Source organism: Pelophylax lessonae, assembly GCF_965119305.1.
Source record: "Pelophylax lessonae genome assembly, chromosome: 1".
Taxonomy (NCBI): Eukaryota; Metazoa; Chordata; class Amphibia; order Anura; family Ranidae; genus Pelophylax; species Pelophylax lessonae.
In genome coordinates this window covers 552961856-552977122 of record NC_138768.1, presented here as the reverse complement: position 1 = coordinate 552977122, position 15267 = coordinate 552961856, and the positions used below count along the sequence as shown (strand labels likewise).

Here is a 15267-nt window from a genome sequence, read left to right as displayed (position 1 = left end):
GCTTTCAGCGCTGTCACACTTTGAATGACAATTACGCGGTCATGCTACACTGTACCCATATGAAATCTTTAGCATTTTTTTCACACAAATAGAGCTTTCTTTTGGTGGCATTTAATCACCTCTGGGTTTTTTATTTCTTACAAAAAGATAAAAGACAGAATATTTTGAAAAAAAAATACATTTTTCTCCTTCACTGATGTGCACTGATAGGCTGCACTGATGGGCACTGATGAGGTAGCACTTATGGGCACTGATGAGGTGGCACTGATGAGGAGGTACTAATATGCCACACTGATGAGCACTGATAGGTGGCACTGAGAGGTGGCACTGATGGGCACTGAGAGGAAGCACTGACGGGCAGCACTGAAAGGTGACACTGACGGGTGGCACTGATGGACACTGACGGGTTGCACTGATGGGCAGCACCATCAGTGCCAATAGTGCTGCCAGTCAGTGCCCATCAGTGCCTAGATGAGCAGGTACTGATGGGCACTGACTGGCAGCACTATGGGCACTGATGGTGGGCAGTTATGGCACTTTATTTCACTCTTCTGTAATCAGGGCACTGGTGATCAGTGCCCTGATTACATTTCCCTGTGTCCCCTATGAGGAGGAGCCGTTGATCGGCTCTCCTAGCCTCACACACTGACAGTGGGAGCCGAGGAGAATAAAGGCAGTTCCTCATTTACATGTGATCGGCTGTGATTGGACACAGCCGATCACATGGGTAAAGAGTCATGTCATTGACTCTTTAGCGAGATCGGGATCGCACCGTGTCCTAGCAACACGCCGCAGTCACGATCGCCTCTCCGCTCACCCCCGGGGGCGCACAAGACAGGCTGTTCAGGTGCGCCATCATATGACGGCATCCCAGGATAATAGCTACACTGCTCCGCTGTCATTTGATGGTGGGCGGGTAGTAAGTGGTTAAACCGGACGTGTAGTCACGCTCTATATTGCATCTCCTACTGCTCCTATCGTGGCTCCTCCCGTGGCACACTCCCAATTTGGTGAAAAAAATGACCCCCGTGATCAATGGCGTCTATCATCGAAACATGTAGACACTTTGCTCTGCTGCTCCAGACCAGCTTCTTCAAGACGTCAGTGTCACTACTGGTAGCATGAGGCATTACCTGGACCCTATAGAGGTTACACAGATAGTCCAACTCCTCCAGGATGGCACATCAATACATGCCATTGCCAGAAGGTTTGCTGTGAGCATGGCAGAGATTCCAGGAGACATGCAGTTACTCTAGGAGAGCTGGACAGGGCCATAGAAGGTCCTTAACCTATCAGCAGGACCTGTATCTGCTCCTTTGTGCAAGGAGGAACAGGATAAGCACTGCCAGAGCCCTACAATATGACCTCCAGCAGGCCACTGGTGTAAATGTCTCTGACCAAAGAATCCCAAACAGACTTCATGAGGGTGGTCTGAGGGCCCACATCCTCTAGTGGACCCTGTGTTCACATTCTGGCATTTGCTATTAAACACCAGGGTTTACCCTGAGCAGACATGAAAGGGCCCAGAGAAGCCGTGGAGAACGTTTTGCTGCCTGTAACATCGTTCAGCATGACCAGTTTGGTGGTGGGTGAGTGATGCAGGCTAGACAATGGCACCCAGCCTGTCATTTGGTATGGCGATGAAATCCGTGGACCCATTGTCAGACCCTACACTGGTGCAGTGGTTCTTTGGTTCCTCCTGGTGCACGACAATGCCCAGCCTCATGTGGTGAGAATATGCAGCCAGTTCCTGGAGGATGAAGGAATTGATACCATTAAATGGCTCCTACTCTCGTCTGACCTAAATCCAATAGAACACCTCTGGGATGTTATGTTTCGGTCCATCCGACGCCACCATATTGCACCTCAGTCTATTCAGGAGCTCAGTGATGCCCTGGTCCAGATCTGAGAGGAAAAACCCCAGGACACCTTCCATTGTCTCATTAGGAGCATGCTTTGACGTTGTCAGACATGCATACAAGCATGTGGGGGCCATACAAACTACTGAGTACCATTTTGAGTTGCTGCAATGAAATGAAAGCAAAAAGGACTAGCCTGCTGCATCATTTTTTCACTTTGATTTTTGGGGTGCCTTTGAACTCAGCCCTCTGTAGGGTGATAGTTTTCATTTCCATCAAACAATGTGGCATCCTTTCCTTCCTAACACATTACCCAATCCATATCAGTATAGATATCCAGCATGATATTTCCCCATTGAGATCTGATGTGTTTTCAAAGTGTTCTTTTAATTTTTTCGAGCAGTGTATATACAGTATATTAAACATATAAAATATTTATTATTTATCTGACTCAAAAAATAGACAAAATAAATATTTAAAGAAAATATGTAGAAAACTCTCTTAAATGTTTCAGTAGCAAAGGGATTTGCTCACCCATGTAGCCCTAGCTTAGGACTACAGTAATCCCCCGCTCCATCGCGGTTCCGTTTTTGTGGTCCCGGTAATTTGCGTTTTTTTTTGTAATTTTATTTTACTATATAAATCATTAAAAATTAAATATTTTTGTGTTTTCCATAGCTCTTGCTATGTCTCTTAGTATCTTTTATGTGTTTAAATGAGTTTCTATTGTTTTAAAAGTGTGTTTAAAGACCTTAAAATGCTTTTACACGTACAGTGACAGTAAAAAAACATGCCTACAATGCATTTTGATAGGGTTTTTCTATTTCGCAGAATTTCACTTTTTGCGGCTGGGTCCAGAACGTAACCCCCGCAATAGAGGGGGGTTTACTGTACAATCAATTCTCTGTGTTTTTACATGCTTAAATTGCAAAGTAGTGCATTTTAGATTGGTTTTAAATGCATTATAATTTATCCCTATAAAAGGTGTGGGCAGTTTAAAACTTTCCCAAAGATGCAGCAAGCAGAATTTATTTTTTAATGCACCTTTCACTGCTTCACTAGCAATATGTTGAATTTAACAGTGGTTGTTGTGAGCAACGGTTTAAATATCTTGCCATGAAATGATTCAAGTCTCATGTATTGACCAAACCTTAATGGCCTGACTGTTATAAACAGGCAGTTCTTTAGGTTTCACTATCAGTAACTCAAAAAAAAAAAAAACTAGCAATAGGGACAGATTACAATAAAAATGATTTACTTACCATAAACGCTTTTGGATGTAATTTGCTGTGTATTTGGCTTATTATTCGAGTTACTTTTTCAGCTTGTTTTTAGATGTTGCAAACATTTCATTAAAGGAGTTCTTAGAGTTCGAAATTTGGCAAATAAACCTAAAAAAAGTTGACTGATATAAAATAGTTGTTAGTTGTATTTTTTATAGACATTCATTATCCATTTGCATATGTATGCCATAAATAAAGATGATTCGTCTAATGTTATTAAAATGTTGTGCAAGGTAATATTATACTACACATAAAAGGCTACTGAATAGTAATTTAAAGATGGCACTGAAGACAGGATTCAAGAAATTATTAAAGCATTTAAATATCATTCTTCTTTACTGTACATTTCAATTTTCAAGGTTGTACATTTAAATAAGCTAATGAAGAGCATTTTTTTAACCAGTTCAGTTTTGCCCCCTTAATGACCAGGCCATTTTTTGTGATTGGGCACTGTGTTATTTTTTGCGCTATAAACAAAAAAAGAGTGACAAGTCTGAGAAAAAAAACAATATTTTTTACATTCTGCTATATAACATTCCCAAAAAAAAAAATTAAAAAATCTAAAATTTTCATCCTTTTAGGCCAATTTGTATTCTGCTACATATTTTTGGGTAAAAAAAAAATCGCAATAAGTGTATTTTGATTGGTTTGCGCAAAAGTTATGGTGTCTACAAACTAGGGGAAATATTTATGTAATTTTTTTTTTTTTTTACTAGTAATGCAATTTTTAGCAGGACTGCAACCTTGCGGTGGACAGATCGGACACCTAACTGACATTTTTGACACTTTTCAGGGGAACAGTGACATTACTACAGTAATCAGTGCTAAAAAAATCCACTGTTACTGTTATAATGACACTGGCAGGGAAGGGTTTAACACAATGGTGATCAAAGGGGTTAAGTGTGAGCCTACAGGAGTGTTTTCTAACTGTATGGGGTATGGGCTTGTGAAATGACTATAGAGACCTGTGATCCTATATAGAAGGATGACAGGCGCTCTGTGATCATTTCAGAGGGAACAACTCTCAGCTGACCTTCCTCTCAGCGGGGAGCAATCGCGGGTGTCCGGCGGCAATTGCGGCCGCCGGACCCGCTGATTATTGGACAAGCTGATTGGCATCCCCGCTACATAGTGGGGCCGGGAGCACCGCCTTCTCCATCAGAATATATCATGAGCCCTCGTTCACATCGAACGTGGCTTTGAAATTGTGCAACTTCATCTAAACTCGATTTCAAAGCCGCATTTCAGTCTGACTTAGAGGGCGACTTATAAGACATCTGTGCAGGTTCCTGCATAGATGTCTATTGAAGTTGCCCCACGAAGTCGCCAAAAGTAGTGCAGGAACTACTTGTGGAAATCGGTGCGGCGCACTGTATGGGACAGTGCCATTGCCAGCAATAGGCTGTGGTTTGACATGCAATTTAACCTGGAAAATCACTTGTCAAATTGCGCCGATGTGAACAGGGGCTGAAAGACACCTGTCATTAAGTCACCTACTTCTGAAAATACTACTTGCCAGGCAATCTCTAGTTTTACTACAATGTGCAGTATCTGAGTCAGATTCAGAACAAGCAGCCTCAGCAAGGGAAGTCAAGTCAAGTTAGAACTATGTACACAGATGTTCCGTGCCGGTGACATGTAAATGATGGATACCAGAAACTGTCAAACAGCTAGCATTTTAGATGGATATAAGCAATGGTATCTTACCTGGTGCCCTTTAGAGTATAACTAAAGGCACAACTTTTCCAGTTTTAGATAGAGCACCAAATGTGATAGTCATTGGAACCCTTGTCAAGTTCTTACTGCTGTTTGTGCCCCCATTAGGGAGATTCACCCTCTCTATTTGTCCTTCTAACTGTTCTCACCGAATTTGAAAGAAAATCCCAAATTTGGAGTGGTCACCAGAACTGGAATAGAGGGCAATTCTTCCAATAGGGACACTAATTCTGGTGGCTCTGGTGATTACCAGGGATTTACTTCACTTTGGAAGGATTTCCTCTCACTTCCTATTGTATCTATGGGACAGGAAGTGAAGGGAAATCTCCGGAATGGGACACAGAAAGCCAAGAAAAAAAATTCAGGAGTTATAACCCTCCCTTACAAAATTATGCAAAAAATAGAGATCTGGCACCTAGGATTTCAAAATGGTTATTAAAACAAAAAAAGGTTTAAAACATATGACCACTGCTAACTATCTGTGGATTTGCCACATAGCAGACTAATAGAAAGAAATATGTTGAATCAGCGTAGAACTACATTCCCTTAATTTGAGGATTGTAAAATGAATTTTTGCTTATTAGCAAAAAAAAAAAGACAATTTTCTGTAATTTCTTCTAAATACTCATGCAAAAATATTATGAACAACTCCTGTGAACTATTACAAACCCTTGATCAATCCATGTCTAAAAATTACATGTATACAAATATGCAATCATGAAGCTATCCATTCCTAAATGATATGGCAGCCTGCACAGTGAACCAATATCATATATTGCACATTAAAAAATAACCAAAAAAATCACCAATCAAACATTTCTTTCATAAATCATAAAGTCCCAAAACAAAGGTTAGAAAAATGTGTGCATGAAAAAAGGTGCAAAATCTTCAGAAATAATGAAGTGCAACGTCTTTGAAAAATATATATTTAAAAAATGGTAAAGTGCAAAATCTTCAGAAATGAATCTTGTGCAAAAACACCCGGTGCCATCCTTCCACCAATCACCCCAAACAGACTCACCAGATGGAGTGGCTGGTAAGATTATAAACCAGCTAAAACGCCTTGTTACAGATTATCCAGCAGACCGGCTCACAGCCCCAGAGTTGATGGCCCCATCTCTATATCAGACTCTCCCATGGAGGTATATGGAGGTAGAAATTTTAGAAGGAGGATACACATAGCATAAGTCTGTTAAAACTGTATTAATTTATTTAAAATACAATAGCAGCACTTACATTTTGAAAATGTCAACCCAACACTAAGAATCAAACGCTGTACATAGAAACTTCCCATATCGCCTCGGGCTGTTGCTCCAAAGCTGGGAGCGCGATACTGACATGTGCGGTAATGTCCAACATCCTAGCCCCACCTGACTAGTTTCGTCATTCTACATCCTCACCCTGCACCGGTGTTTTTGCACAAGATTCATTTCTATAGATTTTAGACTTTACCGTTTTTTAAATATATATATTTCAAAGACTTTACACTTTATTATTTCTGAAGATTTTGCACCTTATTTCATGCACCAATTTTTCTAACCTTTGTTTTGGGACTTTATGACTTATGAAAGAAATTTGTGATGATTTACTGGTTAGTTTTTGTTCAATATATGATATTGGTTCACTGTACATGCTGCTATATAATTTAGGAATGTGTAGTTTTATGATTGCATATTTGTATACATGTAAGGCACGGATTGATCAAGGGTTTGCAATAGCTAACATGAGTTCTTCTTAATATGTTTGCACGAGAATTTAGGATAAATTACAGACAATTGCCTTTTCTTTTTTTGCTAATAAGTGACAATTAATTTTACAATACTCACCTGAGTTATTAACCACTTAAGCCCCGGAAGATTTTACCCCCTTCCTGACCAGGGGGTATTTTGCGATTCGGCATTGCGTGGCTTTAACGGACAACGGACAATTGCGCGGTCGTGCGACGCTGTACCCAAATGAAATTGACGTCCTTTTTTTCCCACAAATAGAGCTTTCTTTTGGTGGTATTTGATCACCTGTGTGATTTTTACTTTTTGCGCCATAAACAAAAAAAAAGCGACAATTTTGCAAAAATAACAATATTTTTCAAATTTTTTTTATATGAAATTCCCCCCAAAAAATTTAAAAATCAAAATTTTTTAACATTTTAGGCCAATTTGTTTTCTGCTACATATGATTGGTAAAAAAAAAATCTCAAAAAGCGTATTTTGATTGGTTTGCGCAAAAGTTATTGCGTTTACTAACTAAGGGAAAGATTTTTGTCATTTTTGTTGTTTTTTTTTAACGAGTAATGGCGGCAATCTTCAATTTTTTTTGTGGGACTGCAACATTGCGGCGGACAGATCGGACCCTTGACTGACATTTTTGACACTTTTGGGGGTACCAGTGACATTACTACAGAAATCAGTGCTGTACATATGCACTGTTACTGTAAAAATGACACTGGCAGGGAAGGGGTTAACTTTATTGGAGAAGGAGGGGTTAAGTGTGTCCCTAGGGGCGTGCTTCTAACTGTGCAGGGATGTGGCTGTGTGTGTAACAGCACAGATCAACGGTCCTACATAGCAGGACCGTATGATCTGTGCTGTTACACAAGGGAAAGTGACAGGCGGCTTTGTTTACATTAGCTGCCTGCCTTTCTCCCTCTGTATCCGACGATCGCGAGTGACCGGCGGACATCGAGTCCGCCGGTCACACGCGCGGGGATCAGAGTGAGCGAGCGGGGGCGGGAGCGTGCCTCCGGCGGTGCGCGCTCGCCCCCTATTGGTTCACTTTGCCTGGCCGGGGCAACCGGTTAAGGGAATGTAGACCCGTGCTGACTCAACATATTTCTGTCTATTAGTATAACCCTCCCTTACTCTATCCAAAATGTGAATAAAAATGTTTGCACTCAGTTCTACTTTAAGCAGCAGTTACTCTCAGTTATATCCAAAGCAGGTTAAAATATATCATGCTTTGGATATGAGAGCTAGTTTTAGTCTTAGAGGTAGGAGTAATAATGAACTGCAGTGTATAAGTACATTGTTATATGTCATGGATAGTGACCCATAAGGGCTTTGGACCTGCTACTGCATTTATAGCATTTGGTGTCCACGAGCTCTGATGAGTCTGTTGATACTGGATATCTGATTTTACATTCTATATGCAGAAACTTTAAAAAAATAAATAAATGTTTTTACTATTTTTGGTATTTTTACGTGCCTGGTTTGCAATTGATTGTCCGGTCTGGTGGTTTTTCTTTGTATCAGATCACATTTGATAAAAACCTTTCACAAACTAAAAGCCAAGCAATTGAGAGTACTCTATTGGCCTACTGGGCCCTTTTACCTTTTAGAAAGACCTATAGACGTATGTTTACTATCATTGCCTGAGATCTGCCAACTTGTAAATAATGCTAAAAAGTACACCGCATTTTCTAACACAAGATGATTTACATGAGAAGAGATGCCATATACCCCTCAATTTCCCCACTATGTTGGAGAGGATGCAATGAAATAGGATCTCTTCGCCATATCTGGTGGGAATTCCTGAGTATCAAGCCTTACTGGCAGAATATCACTTCCTTTATCTCCTCCCTATGCAACCCACTCCGTCCTTTGACCCCTCTGGATCTTCTCCTGGGCTTATCAATCCCAACTTGGCCCAGCGAATTCAAAGTCCTAGCAACTCACATTTTGAGAGCAGCCCGCCTAGCAGTGGCGAGAAAATGGAAATCTTCAACCCCCCCCCCACACACTGGCAGACTATCATATTACTGAGCAACCACTTCCATATGAAGTTTGCTTTCAACAAAGCCAATTTGTCCACCGCATCGTTCTATAAGGACTGGGCAGCATGGATCTCCCACCATAGAAGCATAACCCTATAAATCTCAGTGGGAAAAAGGATCCCCAACACATGAACCTCCTCGATTCCTTTCGGACTCTCTCACAACTAGATATCTTACTCCTAAACCCTAGATACCTAGCTTATGTTATCCTTCCATTATCACATGGACAAACTCATGGTGTACTTAAGGCAAAAAGACTAAAGATCTCCTCCAGTTATTATTGAGTCAGCTACTTTTTATTATTATTATTATACAGGATTTATATAGCGCCAGCAGTTTGCGCAGCGCTTTACAGTGTGGGGGAAGACAATACAGTTACAGTACAATTCAATACAGGAGGAATCAGAGGGCCCTGCTCGTTAGAGCTTACAATCTAGAAGAGAGGGTCAAGTGAAACAAAAGGCAGTAACCGAGGGGGATGGGCAGATGGATAAAATGGAGGTAGAGTTGTTAGGTGTGGGTAGTATAGGCTTCTCTGAAGAGGAGGGTTTTCAGAGATTGCCTAAAAGCTAATAGAGTAGGAGATAATCGGACAGATAAGGGTAAGGAGTTCCATAGGATTGGAGAGGCTTTGGTAAAGTCCTGGAGGCGAGCATGGGAGGAGGTGACAAGAGAACTAGAGAGCAGGAGGTTTTGAGAGGAACGAAGAGAGCAATTAGGTTGGTATTTTGAGACTAGGCTAGTGATGTAGTTGGGGGCTAAGCTGTGGATGGCTTTGTAAGATGTTGTTAGTATTTTGAATTTGATTCGTTGGGTATATATTGGTGTGTGGCATACTAGGTGGTCAATATACATTTTTTTTTTTATATAAGAGTGCTTTGGATTACAAGCATCATTCCGGAACTAATTATGCTCACAATCCAAGGTTTTACTATATTTGTTTCCTTCATTACTAGTCACATTTAGACATCCAATGCAGGCTTGAACCCAGGGCCGGTGCAATGATTTTTGGCGCCCTAGGCAAAATAAAAATTGCCGCCCCCCCCCCCCCCCAATGCTGGGCATTGTTCTCCCATTGATCCCTATGTCCCTACTATGTCTCTCTGAAGTGTTGGGTAGCAGCACTGTCCGCAGCTCTTCAAGAGTGTGATGGTTCAATATACTGCCTCCCAGAAAAGTAAGAATCTTTATTCTTCTTTCATAAGGGACTGCTGTTGTAAATTTTTCCACCTGGCAACGGGATTCCCAACAGGTGCATTTTAGACAACAGTAGGGTAAAGCATATATATTATTATTCTGTGTGGCCTCCTATTAAAATGCGACTTTCCTGGCTCTCTCTGGCCTCAAGAGCTTCAAAGAAATCAGCTCTTGTAAAATTATTCCACATCTGGGATCTCCCTCACTTCCCAGGCAAAGTTTGGGGACTGAAGGGAAATCCTGTGCTCCCTGTTTGTGTTCTGCAGCCAGATTTTCTTAGGCCTATAAGTAGAGAAGACTTTATTTCAAGAAAAACAGCCACACTAAAAATATATATATTGTACTTCAAACCTAATAAACAGAAGTTAGGAAAACAAACAGTAAAATCAATACTTCCATAAAAATCAAGCAAGATACCATACATTAATCCTGCGTTTATTACATTACACTACTGTGTAATATAGAGATTTAGAGAGCCTCACCAATGAAGAGCCTCACCTGTGTTCCAGCCTTCCATCCCTCATCCCAAGTTGAAGGGGTTAAAACCCCTTTAGACAGTGAGTGACTCACCCTGGCGGCTGGCGTAGTCGGCGTTGAGTCAAACTTTCCCGCTGTCCTGACTCGCGCATGCGCATTAGGTCTCCCCCTCTGGCTGACGTCGTCGGCAGGGGAAACCTAATGCGCACGCATGGCACCACCTCTTTTCTACGAAGATTTCCGACGCTGGAGCCCGCTCAGCCCTGACTTACTCAGCTCAAAAGCGCCCAGGTGAGCGCCGACACAGGCACAGCACAGCATGAGGGGCACTGCCCGCACCCGCCGGTCCATACTGATTCCGGGCCCAGGTCCAGCAGGCAGAATGCTGGCACACCCTGCTGAGTTGTGCCCTAGGGGACTGCTTGGGTTGCCATACAGGTAGCGCCGGCCCTGCTTGAACCTGATTGGTAGCAGTGCCAAACTTCTAAAAACTGGCAATATTATAGACACCAGGCCTTATGTGACTGAAAAGCAGCCAAGAGGTTTTCCCATCGTCACCAAAAGGTATATTTCAGGATCACCAGAATACAGACAAATAGAATTGGGCTGGACTGGTACACTATAACAGGAGTGTCAAACTCAATTTAATCCTGGGCCGCATCCGCATTATGATTGCTCTCAAAAGGGCCAGTTGTATTGGTAAGACTAGATGTCCAGAGCATCCCCTACTCTTACATAAGATGTCAAGAGCCCCTCCACCATCAGAAATTGAGTTCCCCACCCTCCCTTACATCACAGTGCACACCTCCTATCTTGTGCTGCTGCTGGAAAGAAGCTTTAGGCCTTGCTGGAAAACAAAAAGTACAGGGTCTGGAGGAGGGCTTGAGCTCTCCTGCAGCTGCAGGAGAAGTGCAAGGGCCGCATGAAATGGCCTGGAGGGCCGGATTCGGCCTGCAGGCCTTGTGTTTGACACATGTGCACTAGAACAATGCCTGGATGGAAAACCCAAAAGCTCAACGGGTAAGCAATGCTCCCTGTGTAAATCCCTGTGTTATTTTTTAATACATTTTGACTGAAGTTTAACTTTAAAACTTAGTTACCTCATATGAATTTTAGGCTAAGTCTACAACAGATGTGTTAATAGGGTCTGTCCATGTTTCAGAGTAAAAGGACTCTGCTCTGTTTACAATCTAAAATGGTAAAAGGACTGAATGTAGAAGTACAATGGGGTGTTTGTTAGATTTTCATTCTAGCTCAGCTGTCCACTTGAAATTGTTGAATTATTATTATTATTATTATTATTATTATACTACTCATGCCTTTACTTGGATTCCAGGTGATACATCAAGTGATATGTCTCCCATCCCTCCTACACATAGCCTCGTTAAGTTGTGTTATACCACGCTAGCTAGCGATATGTCTCCACAACATACCACCGTAATACATGACCGCCTCCGTGAAGCAAGTAGGCGACCCCTCATCAGGAGATTCTGGCTGAGCACCCCTTTTGTCCGGATACAGTTGGTTCCCAATAGGAGTATCCGGACCCCAAGGAAGTGAAACCAGCGGAATCTAAGCAAGAGAGGCCTACCCTCGCATATTATTATCGTGGTCTAACCACTATGTTTCTCAATGTTGTATTGATTTCATAGATTTGTATACTGTTTATACATTTATGTATATGGAAATATGAACAACTGAAAATTTGAATGATTGTACTTACTTTTTCTGAGAAAAAAAAAAATAACTTGGTTAAAAAAGAGTGATAAAAAAAAGCTGATTTACATGAGAAGAGATGTTCATGTTGTGTTATACTGCAAAGCTAAATCTGACACTAAATGGTGATACGGGTTCAGGATAACAGTTCAAACATAGATGGAAGGATAATATGGTAGGATGTAAAAAAGATGCCAGTTATTGGTTACCTAAATTTAGTTGATGTTATATCTGGAGGTATACAGTGTGCAGTGCTTTTTTTTCTCAGAGAATAGGTACAGGAGCTCCCCTCTCCCACGCCACTCATTGTCTCTGCCCACTGCCCAACTCCAAGCACTGCCCCTTGTTTCCACCCCATACCCACCTCCCAGTACCACCTCTTTTAGAGAAAACAGAACCAGGTTTTATTTTGCGGTGCTATGTAATCAGTATGGAATTTGGTAATTATAATGAAAAAAAAAACAGTAAAATGGATACAATGAAGCCAGCAACCATAGACCCCCCAAAGCAAAAATAGATCCCCCTGCAATAATAAACATCCCCAACAGTAACAGACACACCCAAAGAATAATAGACTTCACCAGCAACATTAGATCTCCTAGCAGACACCATTAATAGACCTTCAGTAGCCAGCAACAATACACCCCTCCCACAACAGTAGATGGCTCCCAGCAACAATTGACCACCAGCAACATAAGACCCCTTCTAGCAACAATAGACCTCTTGCAACAAAATACCAATTCGCAAAACAACAGACCCACCCCAGGAATAACAGGCCCCACCAGCAACAATAGATCTCCCAGCAGCCAGCATTAATAGACCCTCCAGTAGTCAGCAACAATATGCCCCTCCTCATTAGTAGCTCGCTCCCAGCTACAATTGACCACCAGCAACATAAGACCACCTCCAGCAACAAAAGACCCCTCCCTCAACAATAAATCCACCAGCAACAATAGATCCCCTAGCAGCCAGCAATAATAGACCCTCCAGCAGCCAGCAACAATAGACCCCTCCCTCAACAGTAGATCCCTCCCAACAACAATTGACCCAATAGCAACATAAAATAGGGGTGGGATCTTATGTTGCTAGTGGGTCAATTGTCGCTGGGGAGGGAGCAACAATAGACTCCCCAGCAACTATAGATCCCCTGGCATTCAGGATCATTGACCCTTTAGCTCAGCCCACTATCCCCTACCACTGCAATCATTTAGTGCTGGAGGTACCAGAACTGAGTTCCTGCTGAAAAATAGCCCTGACTGTATGTCCAGATGGTTGAACAGCATGACAGCTGCCAATCCACAAAGGACTAAATGCACACTATTGCTTCTTCATTAACTCGTATATTGCTTGATTGTTGCAAACCATGCTCAAACCACTAGCACTGCTTGCAAATATTGACTTCTGTATTGGAATTCATGGTTAATGTTACATTGTAGAAATGTACATAAGTACAGAAATACTCATGAAACGAAAGAGCAATTCAAATCAAGAAAGGTGAGCATACTGGGGCTTCTAATGTTATCCTGTAAATGTAACAACTACACTAAACTTAGAAAAAAACGAATTGCTTAAAGCTGTACTAAACTCCTTAGATGTGGAGGCTGCATCAATTCTATTTTTAAGGCTTTTTTCCCCCCTCTATGTTCACCTGGTAATCTGACCAGTAACACACCTCCTGTATTAGAGCTTCCAAACTGGATAAAAAACAACAGAGACACCTTTGGACAGTAGCATTGTCAGTACAGGGGGAGTGTTGGATGGACTAGCAGATTTAGATACACTACCACATTGAAGCCAAACTCCTGCAAGTATTTTTAAGCAGTTACAGCACGCAGTTTTGTATCTTTTGGGATAAAGGTTTTAAATAAATAAATAAATAAAAGCTGATCATTGAAAGCAACCCTGTCAGTGGTAAATGGTTTGTCTCTCGTCTCTAGCTGCTATATCTGCAGGACAGTTTGTTCTGTTGAAAAACAACAGACTTGCTGGCTGGATCTTCAAGTGAAAATAAAGGAGAGAAAGCATAGTAAAAGAGAAAAAATGCAGCCATCACATCAAAATATTGGTAAGCTGCAATGTAATAGAATGTTTGATTTTGGGTTTACCACCATTTTAGTTTAATATAATATGAGTTCTGCGTAATCCCCTGCAGAATAAACACACCTCTTTACAGGATCCGTAGGAGGGCAATAAGAGTCTAGGTCATGTTGCCTGCTGTATAACTTTCCATATACAGTAAAACCTTGGATCAGGGTTGTTGCTAGGTAGGAAAAAGACCAGGGGCTTCAGCCCAAAGGTAAATTTGATCAAACAACGCCCCTTTCCGACATTAGAAGGTGGCATGAAGATCAACGCCAGGGAGCTTTGCCCGGCGCTGGATTAAAGGTGAGTGTAACAACAATTAGAGCATTCTGATGGGGCGACACCTCTGGACCCATTTATATTACATAGCCCCCCCCCCACACCTCTGGATCCCTTTACATTACACAGGGCCCCTACACAGCTCTGGACCCTTTTACATTACACAGCGCCCCCACACCTCTGGACCCCTTTACATTACACAGCCAACCCCAACACCCCTGGACCTCTTTTGCATTACACAGCCCCCCCTTCAGCCCTCTGTAACCCTTTTGCATTACACAGGCTCCCCCACACCTCTAGACCCCTTTTGCATTACACAGCCCCCACACACACCTGTGGACCCCTTTTGCATTACACAGCCTCCCCCCAGAGTTGTACAGTGTGCAAGGTACAGGAATATGCTACGTACACAGTGCAAGGTACAGGAGTGAATTGTACAAAGTTCAAGGTTCAGGAATGGTTTGTACAGAGTGCAAGGTTCAGGAATGCATTGTACAGGGTGCAAGGTTCAGGAATGTGTTGTACAGGGTGCAAGGTTCAGGAATGCGTTGTAGAGACTGCACGTTTCAGGAATTAGTTAAACTGCAAAGGCACCAATGGTTATGTTTATTGAAAGTTCAACATTTAGCAACTCACATGATCGATGATTAAAACAGGCACATCTAAGTATGCAGGCATCCGAAGAGAAGCTGTCCACATAGACCAGGGGTGTCAAACTCAATTTCATCTTTTGCCGCACCAGAATTATGGTCGCCCTCAGAGGGCCAGTTCTATCTGTAGCCCACCACTATCAGAAGTCAAGAGCCCCCACCCTCCCTTACATCACAGTGCATCCCCTTTACCATGTGCTGCTGCTGGGAAGAAGCTGGAGGCAGAGCTGGGAAGCAGC

At 42.1% G+C, this 15267-nt stretch overlaps 1 protein-coding gene across 4 annotated transcripts in view; it reads right to left on the bottom strand.

Moving 5' to 3' along the window:
• TMPRSS9 (transmembrane serine protease 9) overlaps positions 1-15267 on the bottom strand; it is a 210483-nt gene that overhangs the window by 118772 nt on the left and 76444 nt on the right. For 3 of the 4 annotated variants that reach the window (XM_082255367.1, XM_082255370.1, XM_082255369.1), the window contains exon 2: positions 3122-3250. Coding sequence is in view for 2 of the 4 variants with exons in the window: in XM_082255369.1 (XP_082111495.1) it covers positions 3122-3124 (3 nt within the window). In the remaining 2 variants the exon portion in view is untranslated. Of the gene's footprint in view, positions 1-3117; positions 3251-15267 lie in introns of all 4 variants that reach the window. The other variant, XM_082255368.1, reaches the window with a different exon arrangement.